At 49.1% G+C, this 14,388-nt stretch overlaps 2 protein-coding genes across 2 annotated transcripts; both read left to right on the top strand.

Moving 5' to 3' along the window:
- Positions 1-10,292: 10,292 nt before the first annotated feature.
- N7466_001524 (uncharacterized protein) lies at positions 10,293-11,623 on the top strand (the record flags this gene model as incomplete). Its single annotated transcript, XM_057160922.1, has 2 exons — positions 10,293-10,994; positions 11,081-11,623. The coding sequence occupies 2 exons, from the start codon at positions 10,293-10,295 to the stop codon at positions 11,621-11,623; spliced, it is 1,245 nt and encodes a 414-aa protein (XP_057024207.1).
- A 1,390-nt stretch (positions 11,624-13,013) lies between these two features.
- N7466_001523 (uncharacterized protein) lies at positions 13,014-14,332 on the top strand (the record flags this gene model as incomplete). Its single annotated transcript, XM_057160921.1, has 2 exons — positions 13,014-13,102; positions 13,156-14,332. 2 exons carry the CDS (start codon positions 13,014-13,016, stop codon positions 14,330-14,332), a joined length of 1,266 nt encoding a protein of 421 aa, XP_057024206.1.
- Positions 14,333-14,388: the final 56 nt, after the last annotated feature.

Raw genomic sequence — 14,388 nt, 5'->3', positions numbered from 1 at the left:
TGGTTGCTGATCAGTGACGTCTGGGTGATGTCGTTCGCCGTGGATTATGCTCAAGGTGAGAATGTGCATCACGATACGACTTGGAACTTTGAACTCGATCCCCGCCTGGCGTTTGAATACGCCAGCTCACAATCACTATGGCATGCCGGGGATATCTTAATGGTGTTCAAGGCAGAAAGGCTGTTGTCCAGGAGCTCTTCGCGTGTTCCTGGAGACAGGTCGGGTGCTCCTGGGACGCAATCTGCTCCTAGGAGCTCTGGTAATGAGTCCGGGACCCCCAAGACGGGTTTGAGGGCCTACGCGACCACATCCTATGAGGCTTTACTCTCCACCATCGCTATCGACCAGCGGGGCTGTCAATTGCCCCCTAGAACTTTGGATGGGCATATGCCCTGTGAGGAAGGCGGATCACAAGACACTCCATATAAAGCGTGCTCTCTATCCACCAAAGCAGCTTTTCCAGCTTCACATCCAGATCTTCGTCTCTCCGCGATAAACTTCTCGTCATGGTTAGTGCATCGGCTTCTTTGATACGCTAGGCTCCGATACTAATCTACAACTACAGGCGCATATACGAGGCTTGCCAAATGAAATATTGGGGGTGATTGCAGCATTTCTGGATGGCAAGGCAATCTTCGCTATGGGAAAATCATGCAGAAACCTGCACCTCCGGCTGCAACCCACCTTGTTCAAACATAATATCCAGTACCAGAACAGCAATTTGTTGCACTTCGCAGCCAAGACCAACAACGTATCTTTGGCAAAGGCCATGCTCAGCTATCATGCCGACGTAAATGCTTTTTTCCGCGGGCAAACTTCAATCATGAGAGCATTAAAGCACGGTGCTACCGATGTGCTGAAGGTCTTGTTGAAAACGCCAGGGGTCGACATCAACCTCCAGAATCAGGCCCAGAATAGCGCATTGTGGTATGCCATCAAATACGGCACATGCCGGACGGTTCTAGAAATGGCACATGCCTGCCCAGCCCTCGAGCTAGATCTGAGACACAGACATGGTCGAACGGCTCTCCATCTAGCAGTCTGGGCAGGAAGAATCACACTTGTGCAGCTCTTGCTTTTTCTGGACAGCAGCCCGGAAGCCAAAGACAATCACGGCCACTCACCCTTGGATTGGGCATGGCGCATCAACAGGCCTTCCATGAAGAGAACATTTATCAAGAACACTGACTCCGGGTACAGTTTTGATGTTGATCTCATCTATCACGATGAGCTGCCCCTTCATCAAGCCGTATCTCACGGTTCCATGGATGCTATACGGCTGCTGCTGAAACAAAAATGCACCAACCTGGAAGCCTACGATCAGGATGGCAACACGCCGCTTCATTTGGCGGTTCTGAGTGGAAGCCGAGAAGCCATAGATGTGTTGCTCAGCCACCCGCGAGTCCGGGTAAACTGCAAAGACATGAAAGGCAACACGCCACTCTGGCTGTCTACACACCTCTCATACGACGCGGTGACCGACAGACTTCTGAAAGAGCCGCTTGTTGACATCAATTTCATCGGGGGACACGGTGACTTTCAAGCACCCTCGACTTCCCTTCATCATGCTGTGCTGAAACCGGACACGGCGGCACTGCAGCGTCTTCTGATTGTGCCTGGGATCGACTTCGCTCGCTGCGCCGGGGGCCAGTCGCCTTTTGCTCTCGCGTGTGCTCACGGACGCCTTGATGCGATGAAGATGCTGCTGCACACGGGACGGGTAGACATCAATGCCAGCGGCCTGGGCCATCTGCCAATCTGTCAGGCGGTAGAACGCGGGCAGCTGGAAGCCGTGTGCCTCTTGGCTCAGCAGGGCGGCCGTCTGCAGATCAATCGGAAAACGATGACGAGCCATGACACAGCACTCTGCATCGCCGCGCGGGATGGCAGTCCGGCACTGATACGGGCTCTGCTACTCCATGATCAGATCGATCCCAATCTCGAAAATCGGTGGCGCCAAGGGCCTCTGTTCCTGGCAGCACAAAGAGCGCACCTAGAAATAGTCGATGTGCTACTGGAGGATGGGCGATTGTCGCGGTTGAGTATGCTTGCGGCGCTTCACACTGCAAACAGTGGCCTTATTCGAAAGTTGATTCTGACCAAGATCGGTGATGCCGGTGTTCCAAAGCTGCCCCGCTCACCTCGGTGCAGATTTGGTGCACTTCAGGTAGGCCTAAAGTAGAGCCGGAGACCGGTCAAATGAGCGGGCGCAGCAAACCTCTGAGCAAAATTCAAACATGTTGAAGTGGAGATGTTGAAGTGGAGAGATGGATTGTTCACCTACACTGTTTTTGTCTTTGCATTCAATGAGACATAGTAACTATTCGAATTTGCGCATCTCTTTTTTATGACTTCATTTCTTGCTGTGCCCATCATGTAGGATCAACAGGTGATTGATCAACTGTTTGCTGATGACACCTGAATTGTTGAAATTTTACCACTTAGCGGTCGTCTCACTACTCCATACTGTAGATGATTGAGTTCCCTGCGCTTGTATAAATACTCCGCTGCGGCTTACTTTTATTCACCCAGGCAATCTAATGGATCACCCAACTTCTCCTTCATCTGCGACTCGACCCGCCAAAAGGCAGCGCCGGCTATCCGAACAGCCAACGGATGATGTCTATGTAGAAGACTTCCGGCCAGACGCAGGTCATACAACGATAATGCCCAAGGTCAGTCTTTCCTGCCAGCTACTCTAATGAACGACACTAAGTACTCACAGGCTTCCGTCAACCCGGCCGGTCTCCTGGCAACCCAGCTCATGCAGATTATGCGCAGTCAGCCGGAGCTTGCCATGTCCGCTCTCAAACTTCTCGACTTTTACTTTTTTCTTTGGGACTGCTATGTCGTGAAATCCGCCAACAAGATCCATCTGCATGGAGAACAGCAGGAGCTCCGAGAGCGTAACGAGTGGCTGGAAGTTGAGAACGATCTTCTCGTACAGCGCTGTAATGAACAAGCGCTATTGTTGTGGAGCCGCGAACGTGTGTTTCGTGAACTTTATGCCGGCGTCGCTACAGTCCTGAAAGCGAGTGGTGAACCGACCTTTCGTGCCGAAATACCTTTGGCAAGACCCGAGTAGCTTGTCATGAAAGGGAGGGGAATTTGGGGGGTTCTGTGCATCACGAGCTCTTTGATAGCCAGTTCTTCATTGTCTTGGTCAAAGTTGATGGTGGGGAGATGTGATTCAACACTATTGAACCTAGTGGAAATATCAACTCTGACCAATCATGTCGTATTTTGTTGCTAGAATCGTGGAAATGCAGTTATTTCATCGCCTCTGCTGCCATGGTCCATGTATTTAAACCTTGAAATTGTCTTTATTATTTTGTTCGTTTGTAACATCCTTTATCGCAAATCAGCACATTTGATCTGCCTCACCTTGCATCCCTGGCGCAAGACCAATACAGTATGACGACTCTAGTCCATGACGGTAAGTATGCCTACGAGATTTCGGGACACCATATGCTCATAGTATTCCAGAATCTGACTTCGACGTCGATCTCCACGCAATCTGGCGGGAGTTTTCTGGTATACCGACACCACCTCCCTGTCTTGCTACAGACCATGGAGTGCATGGCTTGGCCTGTCTCACCCAGTCTGTGAGAAATGACGCTCTGCCCCCCCTCTTGGTCCAGTGCCTTTTCCACCCTAGCCACGAGGATGCGTCCGGCTTCCAATGGACCGGTCCCGATCCTCTGTCCATGTCCACCCAGCCGGAAGATATTTTTCTCCACTTTTCGGCGTTCTTCCTCTCGGAGCGGATATACTGGGTGGAGTTTCGACTGACACGACTTGATCGAGTCACCGGGGACATGATTGGCGAGATCTGTTTTTCCTACCCCGGATGGAAACGGTCATGGGAAATCTACGCCGGGTACGTGGGCAGATGCTCGACATCATCGCGCATTCCGCCGTTGGAACGAGGGCCTCCAGTTTCCGATTGTCTCTATGGCCGCGCATGGAACCCTCATCGTATTTCAGTCACCAGTCCCTTTCCCCTTCAGCTACACTGCCCACGATGCCAACCCTAAATCCGTCTTTTTTTGTACATAACATGTTCGCAAATTACAGCGATAACTAAAGGCAGCTGTGAATGGGAGTGTCGTGGTTAACTCTGTCTTGCTACGCATGGAAGTCCATGAACTTTACGCAGTCACCCCTAACCGTAGCGCTTGTGCCACACTTCACTCCGTATTTTTGGAAACAAGCAATTTAAGGAAGTTTGGCTCATTGAAGTAAATACATTCATACTATATCTCGGTCTGATAATTTTGACCTCGGACTCAGCACAGTCACATCCCATCACTCACAGCGATCGATATCAACCAAATCCGCCAGGTCACCTCTCGGGATCTGACTCCACTGATTGAGCATGCCAGTCATGTGTTCCTGAGATGATCTCACAGCCTGGTCCAACAAGCGCAGGCGGGCTACTTGCTGGTCGTGGCGAGCTTGAAATCTGTCCCTCTCACTCCTCAGCTGCGCGCCAGCCTGCTTCAAACTTTGATTGGCTTCAGTTGTTTTCTCGCACTCGCGGTGCTTCGCCACGCAAGATTCCCCGAGGCGACGAAGAATTCCGACAAGTCGAGATGCTTGAAAGGCAAGCTTCGGGTCGTCACGCTCCATATCTGCTACTGCCTCCAAGACTGTTTCAAAGGGTCCAGTCAGCAAGACATCTTTCGGAGTTGGCTCCTGCTGTCAGTAGTTGTCAGCCACGGCATTCATTGTCTTGGTATCGAGATTGACTTACCAGCGACGATTCAGGGCTAGGCTGCGGCTGTGGAACGGCTCCCTCGTTCGGAGGAAGTACTTCGCTTGGACGAAGCATTTCGCTCGGCTGTGACTGTTCTTCCTTGTTGTGCTCTTGCATAGGCTCGAGAGTCTCCATTGCGTTGGATTTGCTAGAATCGTTACAGATGAAGCCTTCAATCCAGGGCTGGTCCTTCTTTATAGTCCGCTCAGTACATCTGGCTAGCAGGTTGCGCTTTCACTGGGTGTTGAAATCGGTCAACGAATGCACTTTGTCGAATGCCGCAGGTGTCTCGCCTGGCCTGGTGAGCCTTTCATGCTGATCATGGCTGTAGAAAATCAAAGATTACTCAAGTATTTGAGCTCAAGTCAATACACCTTGACGGGCTATTGAAGAGGAAGAACGGGTAAACATTGATAAACACCCTCAACATGGCTTGATAGTGTTTATGTCCGATTTCAAAAGATTCAGAATAAGTCCACGTGGGCATTATTCCGACAAAACATATTTCAACTGCGACTTACTGGCTGGCAAAACCAACGTTGAGCCCATGAGTATTTCACCTGCTAACCATTCACCTACGTATCCCAGAGAGATATGCCAGCCGAATTGTCAACGCGTTCTCTGGCTCACAAAGTAGTAGCGGTCTGTCGCCGGGATTGTCAATTTTCGATATTCTTTCCCTCCACATAGCATTCTGTGGTCGTATTCAGACTCAAGAAAACGCTTATGGAAAAACGTATTCTTCCAAGTCACGGGCGCTGAGGGGTTTCTTGACCCTTCGCATATATATTTTTGCAATTCTCCTGGCACAAAGGGGAATTTCTGTGCGACATGCGTCATATCGACTTTTACGGTACTGTTCAATTTGCAACCTATTCTGTGAAAATGTCGCTAGCGTCTGCTACACGGTCAGCGCGTTGCAATCAGCCAACCACATACTCGGAGATAGACACATGCGAAGACAATGCTTTATTCTTAAGTGACAGAGCCATGCTCTACGTTGGCAGCGGCTCTCCTATGCTCTCTGACTGTACTGAAACCTTATGCCCAGTTCAGATCCAAAACGACCAGGGTGAGGGTGGAACCGATGATCAAGTCCCGATGTGTCCAACGCCGAGCATAACGAGCGGGTTTCAAGATTATTCTTGCCAATACCCAGGTTGCGCTGTGGACCAACTTTTATATGCCTCCCAATGCCGGACCGTTATTTGTTTGTTGCCATGTGCCCCAAATGCAGAGCATTTGAAATTGATCCTGCAAGGAGGGTCTCTCAGTTGCTCTGCGCATGCGAGTGGCAATGCTGAATTCTGCTTACAACAAAACATCGACACCTGCCTACATTTCTCTAAAAAATCAGAGCACGCCGATCAAGACTTCTATGCCGCAAAGTCTGACAACAGGCATGATTATCTCCCGGACGGCACACTGGATCCTTGCGCATTGAACATCAGTGCCGGAACTAGTAACATGCCGCAACAGTATTTCAAATGTGATTATCCAGGTTGCAAACAGTATTTCAAGCGTCAAAGAACTCTCGACCGTCATCTGAGAAATCATTTGGGAGAGCGGCTCCACGTTTGCTGGGTCCCTGGATGTCAGCGCAGCTTCTCGCGTAGCGACAACCTCAAGGCGCATTACATCACGCACGGAACATTTCGTGGACGCAATCGCTATGTGGCCACCTTGGACAAGACAAATCCAGTCTATGATCCTAAGTTCCGTGGACAGCTCACATCTCAAGGGTGGCCAATCGGTGATGCGACCTACGATTAGCGATGGACTTCCAGTTAGACTGTGACTGGTACATGGATTTCATTTTCTCATGGGCCAAAAGAAAAGATATCAAAGGGCTAAGTTAAATTTTTGCAGAACCTGGAAAAGAGCCGCATTCGCAACGATTTAGCCCGAGCTAGTTCGGCAGGTCGTTATATGTAACCAAGGATCTCCCTAAGAAGCAATGGCTACGTTTGATTCACCTCACTCATGTGCCCCGCGCCGTACTAACAGGGTCGCCGTTGCCGATATACTGCTTAAATTAGAACAATGCTTTCATTGGATTCAATGTGCGTATCCTTCCGCCCTAAGATCTTAATCATGTCCGTTGCAATAATTCAAATTCGTTCGCACAACACCACAATGATTAAGACAGGCTTAGCTGCCAATAGCCAAGGAAACATGAAACACCAAAACATGCGACGTGTACAGCTGAATTCGAAATTGGCTTCCATCTTTTTCAAAGAGAAACTCTCTCAGGCCTTGCCGCTAGTCCAATTGTAGGTCCAGCTATACTGCTTTTAGATATAATGTGGGGCTTAACCGCAATTTCTACAGCTGCAATTGGATTAACTTGCGTTGACCCCTTCTTCTAGACCAAACTGTCTGTGCAAATGATGGAAGGCGATTTCGAATATTGCTGTAATCTTTTTCCATCATCATCCTCAGTATCTCTTCTGCCCAGAACGACTGACGACTTACCAATATAGCCAAGCTGAAATGCTTGCTCAAATGCTTTGACGTGAAATATTTCTGTGACTACAACCCTATCAGACTTTGACTGCAGAATCTCAGGGACCTTTTTGAAAGCTGCTTCCAACTCCTCCATTGGATACGACTCATGAAAGAGTTGAGCAAGGAGAATCGCCATATCGTTTACCCTGATCACAAGAATCGGCTCAGTCCAGAATGCTGTGGTCAGGATCTTCGGTAATAGTCTCGGGTCCAGAGACAGAAATGCTCGTCGGTAGAACTCCATTCGGTCTGGGCCATGTTCAATGCAAATTGATTGGGGCTTTGTGGACGCGACACGGATTTCTGCTGAGAGCTGAATCATTGTCAACCGTTCTTCAACCTAGTGAGCCAGAAAAGAGGGCGCTGATCTAAACAGCATCAACACTGAGAGTTGCTTCCGACCGCTCAAAAAAAGCTTAGGTCAGCGTTTTCTAGTCAGCCTTTTGATAAATATAATACTATTCTGGCATGCCGGATATTGCCCCGCCTGACAACATGTCCGGCTCTCTGTCAAAGTTTGCCCAATGGCTTGCTAAGACTTCCGTTCAAGACAAGTTTGGTCTTTGTGGCCTCCTCGCCATTATATGCTGGATTTCTTATAGCCTCGGTCGCCGATTCAGCACCTTATCCTTCAGGTTGCAACACGCAGTATCTTGGAGACGCTTTTTCCAAGCACCCACACCAAGCGTGCTCCAGCGGCTGGATATCCCGTCATACTTGCAAGGGGAAGTGCTTGCAGCCTTGGTCATTGCCAACATCATCGCAATCAGCCTTCAAACACAAGACTGGGCGGATGTGCAGAAGCGAGCTGGATGCTTAGCAGTTACTCATCTGATTCCCCTATGCGCCGGCTTTAGCCTCAGCTTTCCAGCCCACGTCTACCGTGTCGAACGACACATCTTCCAATGGGCTCATCGGTGGCTGGGCCGCATTTGCGTACTGCATTGCCTCATTCATGGTTCCGTATTGAGCACAGTTGCTCGGAATACTGCCCTCGGAACTTCCCTCGTCACTCCACTCCTGGTACGTCAAGCAGCCCAGAGAACGGCAGCCCTCGTATACTCCCCGCGGTATTTCTGACTTGAAGTGGCTCACATTACACAGGCCGGATGTAGTCTCGTCTCGATCTTACCTTGGACGCTCGCTGCGATTCTTCGACGGTGGCCACAGCTCGGCCTCAGAGTCCACCATATGCTTGCTTCAGTTGCGACCCGCTCTTTTTTATCATTTGATTGGCCGAACCTCTCCCTACCGGTGGGTTTTACTTGGAGGTATTTGCGCCGGATTTGTCTGGGGTGCCGGGACATGTCTGCATACCATGTGGCACCACAGGTCATGGCGCATTACCTCCCGACAAACTCTCGTGCGGTCTTCGAACCGGCTCTTATGGCTTGATATTGCGGTGCCGGTGGAGTGGGCGGCTCGGCCGGGGCAGTATGTACAACTCTGGGCGCCACACTGGGGAGTCAGGGCATGCTTGCAGCTTCCCGCATTTTATGTGGCTTCGGTGGATACAGTGCAAACCACACCAGAAGCACTGGCAACCCGCATGGTACGGATAGTCACCCGACCTCGGCAGGGTATGACTAGAAGAATCGCACAAGCCACCAATCGCGCACACGTGACGATTCAGTTTCCAGTGTGTGTGCTGGGTCCCTATGGACATTCACCTCACTTGGGCCAGTACGGGACCGTTGTGTTCGTCCTGGAAGGGATTGGACTCTTCCGTGCGCTGCCGTTCCTGCGGCATCTTGTTCAAGAAAGTCGAAGCCGGAGGAACATAGTGCGAAGACTAGAAGTTCTGTGGCAAGTTGAGCTGAAGGATTTCAGTACGTGTTTCCCTGTTGCAGATGCTCTGCATTGTTGTGCTGACCAAAATAGACCATCCCCACTGGGTCGGGGATGAGATCTCGCAGATCCTTGAACTCGACCGGATGTTTGACCGAGACGATTGTCCGGAGCATGGCCATCGAGATGACCGGGGTTTCGATGTGAGTGAAGCCCTTCGTGTTGATCATACTAGGGGTGGGCTGGCTCAAAAGCAGATCCTGCAATTTACCACACACATCCTAGGTGCTCGACCCGTGGATCAACTTCGTTATCGCAACCGCACGCGTTTGAAGTACCGTTTTGAAGCTATCGACATTGCCAAGGATTTGGCGCACCTGCTGGACAGTACAAGCGGAGCGACCGCGGTTTCGGGTAAGTTTCCTTCAGCAGGTACCCTGTGAGATTACGCCAACGCTAATTGATCGCAGTATGTGCAAGCGATCCTGTACGTGCAGCTGTACATCATATCGTCCATACCAGAGCGAGTGGTCATCTCCGGCTGATTAACCTGGACCTTGAATCTTCCTACCCGTGGTGGACAGACGATGATCTGTTCGACCCTGCAACATCCGCAACAACTTCAGCCGAGACTAGCACAAACTCTGTGCCCGCTTGGATACCGGCTCCCTTGTCAGTTGCGCACGCTGTCCCTGAACAGGCTGGACGTCTTTCAGGAGAGACATTGGTCGATGACAGACGATCCTGGCAAGGTGATCCGCTGGCTGTGGCGGGCCAGAGTTCCAATCACCGAAGGTGGGTCCGGCAGAAAATCATCGAAGGCGGCTTCTAGTTAGCCAGACGTATCAGCTCCGAGCGGCTTGCTCTTGTGCGGCAGCCTCATCTCGAACGCCCCTTTGACCACCATAGGCTACTCCTTGTGTGTGAGTGTAACCTGCATACAGTATGGCTTTTTCATTGTGAGACAGGGCAAATAGAATTATCATCATCGTTTGTATACTGCACCAGAAATTGTATGTACAATTTTAGAGGCTGTCATTCAACTCCTGCCGCGCCAATACGGTTCAGACCAAAGTTAAATGAGTTCTTATCTTCGCCACTAGAGCATGACGTTTTGAGTTGCTCTGCATGATGTCACACAGTCAGTCGTTTTTAATTTTATTATACAAAAAGATGAATGGAATTCTCAAATTTCGAGTACCAGTTGAAGTAAAATCTGCATACAGTACCCGATTTGATGGATGCTCAGGAAAGACTTATCCAGCGACTTCACGTCCCGAATTTGACGCAAGACAAAGTCGTCGAAATCATCAGCCGATATTTGACGCCGATCGAGGCAATTCCGATAATTGAACAGTTTTTATCCGACGACTGGGTCACTAATGCACAAGTGCTATGGAGCGGCGTACCTCGCACGGTTGCCCAAGAATGGGCCGAAGATCACCAGATGCAAACCCTGACTACCTCAATGGGCCCTTTAATGAAACCAGAATGCGCCCAATGCCGCAGGACGGAGCTTACTTCTAAAAATTGGAGTCATTATGTTCATGGGGCTTCAGCAATCTTCGCGTGGCGCATATCTGAGGGCCAAACAGTCACGCTTTTGTGTCCTCCACCACCAGAAAGATTTCACCCATCGGGCCTATCAAATTTCCAAGCGATAGAAGAGCCTATCATCAAGATAGGGTCTGAACAGAATGCACAATGTCGAATAATGATGGTGCATCCGACGGTAGAAGGAGCTGCGGACTTCTCGTACGAAGTTTGGCCGAACGATAACAGCTTCATGTGGGTTGACCGATTTGGTATGCAGCCTGGCGCAGTAAAATGGAGGAAAACAAAGCGAAACGATGGCATGCCACATTCCCAGAATTACGAGACGACATCAAACCAGCCTAGTGGGCTGGCAGCCGAATCAAGGCTATTGAAGGATAAACAGGTGAGTAAGCATATTTGTTTGCTTTCTTTCCGCCAGGTAGATAGATACACATGGCTATGCATTTACCGTACTGATTTTGTATTCAGGTGATCTTCGTTGATCTACTTGCCCCTATTCTAAACATCCTCATCATATTATGCGCCCTGAAAGTTATTCCCATTTTGATTTTGGGAATCTTGATCTGCCGGCTCTTATGTGATCTGCACTTGGATAACCAGATAATACGTGAAAATTCATCTTGCACAGCCAATCTGCAGTCTCATCGAAAGCTGTCGATTTGGAGCTGTGAGTTGAAATTTCTGGGTTTGATTCTCCTGGAGATTGAAGACGCTGAAGACCGAAGGTCATACTGGGATCAGGCCGCTGACCTACCCAAAGTAGTGGATGCGCTCAGGCATGCTTGTGCCAGATCTGATGGAATCCTCCAGAAGGCATTAAGCAAACGAAGTTTGCGTTATTTTTCCGAGTCGCTCAAGAAAGTGAGGCAGGTTTGCAGCGCTAAGGATCATTGTCGCCAGTACGACAAACTGCAAATGATGGCACTCCGAGAAGTCAAAATTGAGCTCAGCAGCCAGCTCCAATCAGTCATCTGGATATTAGCTTCAAAGGTCGATAAGAATCAGGTATGATGTTTCTGTTCAGAAAAATTATCTTTCTTAAGTTTCTGGGTGGTAATTTCCCTAGGTTGAATTGGATGTGATTACCATGTTGTACTGTATACGCAACATGGCAATCGTTGGGAATCTCGGTTACTGAAGATCTGTGTTAATGGCGAGCCGTTACTGCGCCAGCGTCAACGACTCATTTATGAGATGGCTAGCGAAAGATTTCACGGAGGATGAGAGTGCTTCAGGATTACCTAAGAGAAATGATATGAGTCCTGCGAGCCTCGGGTGGACAAAAAGTGTTTTAATCTGCTTTCAGTCAAAGACTGCTACTAGCGCTATGCTAAACGTTCTTGCGGGTTGTCAGTTTGACTCGGCGTCATGCAACACCTTCAGTGTATTTCAATACGGTTAAAGACTCGAAAAATATCACTTGAAAAATCTCCCAGATCCTCCACTTCAGTTTGATGTTCCTTTCAGATTTTCACCTAGATTTAGATTACAGTGCGGTATATGATGATTCTTGTGGTAAACACAAGTGACCCGATCTGATCTGCGCCAAGGCCTTGGCAGTGGGTCCCCAGAAAACAAAGGTAGTAGAATGAGTTTCTCGCAGACAACGATAACATCTGGAAAGCCACTAAATATCTCAAGTCGGGAGAGGGCGCAGCATTCGCGAAGCTGCCGCAGCTCGTCGGGTTTCTGAAAGGTACATGTTAGGTGAAAGCGGCCCAGTGAGAACGTTTTCACCGCACCTATCAAGCATCACTCATTCAAAAATTATTTAAAAATAAGTAGAGCAAAGTCGGGTTCATTTTCACGATCCTGCGTGGCTGCACTCAGTCAAAATGTTTTCAGTGGGTCGTAGCTAACACCCTGTACAACCGCGCTCGTCTCCGTACTATAAAGACTACGTTCCGACATACGCCCCTCGTGGTCTAACACTTGTAACATATAATCCAGTAACCGATCTAAAAAGCGGTCTGAGATGACCACTGGAAAAACTGATCCAATCAGAGCTCACACATGATGGATTTATTTTCCGGATTTCAAGTCGCGCTAGTTTGCCGCCGCGGGGTCGTGGTGGCCACTTGACGCGCAGAATTCAAAAGGTGACGCGATAGCAGGAGGTAGCAGAGCCAAGTTGCTGGGGAAACGTTTCTCCGGTCCGATTTCCAAAGGCGTCAATCGACCAGCAGCTTGTTAACTCATTAATCAATCTTGTCTTTTAAAACCAGCCATGACACACAGTGGGCCTATGATTCATCGAATCAGATTTTCTCAGCAGTGCTCAACATGTCACAGAATCTACAGTTACAAACATTCTTGTTTCGGCAAGTCTCATAGACGAAAAGCGTTACCCCCACGCACGCCCAGCAACTTGCCCGCCCCAATCGCTGGCGAGCTACTGGTTATGGCCCCCAGTCGCAGTTTGGCTGATTTCGCCCGATGCATGCCGTTCAACTCGCCGGACCACCAATTTCATGATGAATTAGAAGCGTTGTAAGAACACTTACCTCTCTTGTGTGAAAAAGCAAACTAAAGTATTTTGACAGTATCGTGAACTACTTTGAACAGCGACATAATTCAGATCCCTCCTTAGAGGATAAAATCGATTCTTTAGTGGCAGCGTCAAAAAAAAAATGCTGGGAAATGAGCGGCCGCGAAACCATTCTCGAGATGGCTCAGCACCTTGCCAGAAATTGCCACTCCCTTCAATTGAAGGCCGAAGTGACTGTTCGACAGAGCGTGATCATGCGCCTGGCGGGGAACATCAAGGGCTCTCAGCAGGTTATTGAAGACTGTTTGTCAGGCCTCCGAGACGAGTCAGTTGACCTTCACGTTGCAGCTTTGTTTATTTCACAGGCATCCAATCATGTCTATCAATTTTGCTTTTCGATAGCTCACGAACAAATCAAAAACTGGATGCCATTCCGAGATATCCCAGGTAAACAGGAGCAGTTGTTATGGGATCAAATATCTTGCATTGGCCGAATCCTGCGAGGGCAAGGCCAATTCATGGAAGCTAAACGTTGTTTTGAGACTTGTCTTGGATCTCCTGGGCTACCAGATGCGAAGGCGTTTCTTATGAAATCTAACCTTGCCGACCTTTATTGTGAATTAGACTATTCAGAAGGCCCGGGCAATTCATATCTACCTCGCGCAGCCGAGATGGTAGGAGCGGCTGTTGAAGAACTAAGGAGATCATCCCGTCAACATCTCAAAGGTTACCGACGACTGCTTCTTTCGTTTGTTGAGGTTCGAATGAGGCAAGGACAATATCGGGAGGCTGGCGATAATGTCACGGAGTTATTAGCTATTTATGGCAACTTGGGCGAGATTGACATCGTGGATCGCTTGGGACATGTCAGGACTCTGATTGCGTTCGCACGTTTGTCGCTGTTCGCACAGGATGCGTTGCGAAGATGGTCAGATGTTCTGGCATGGAACAAATTATACAACCCACTTGAGGAGGAGGTTTTTACTTGTTGCGTCGCATATCATGCGATATCAAATGCCTTGAACGCCCTTGGAAATACACTTGAAAGCTTTGAGAATTTCTGCAAAGCAACAGAAATATCTCGAAGGAGAAGCTGTCAATTCTTGATTCCGGGAGTGGGGACCTATATTTATGATCAGGTGCTTCAAAATACGGTGCAAAGGGAACAGACAGTATCCGCGAATGATCAGTCAGCTTCGTCTCTTGATAGAAAGCCCGGAGTGAAGTTATAAGTTTTTATTCAGCTGTAACAATGATACAGGAGTTGTGTGGTTTTATAATAAAAGGC

This window comes from Penicillium verhagenii, assembly GCF_028828195.1.
Source record: "Penicillium verhagenii strain IBT 33310 chromosome Unknown utg000003l_segment0_segment0, whole genome shotgun sequence".
NCBI lineage: Eukaryota > Fungi > Ascomycota > Eurotiomycetes > Eurotiales > Aspergillaceae > Penicillium > Penicillium verhagenii.
This window is presented reverse-complemented; position numbering and strand designations above follow the sequence as displayed.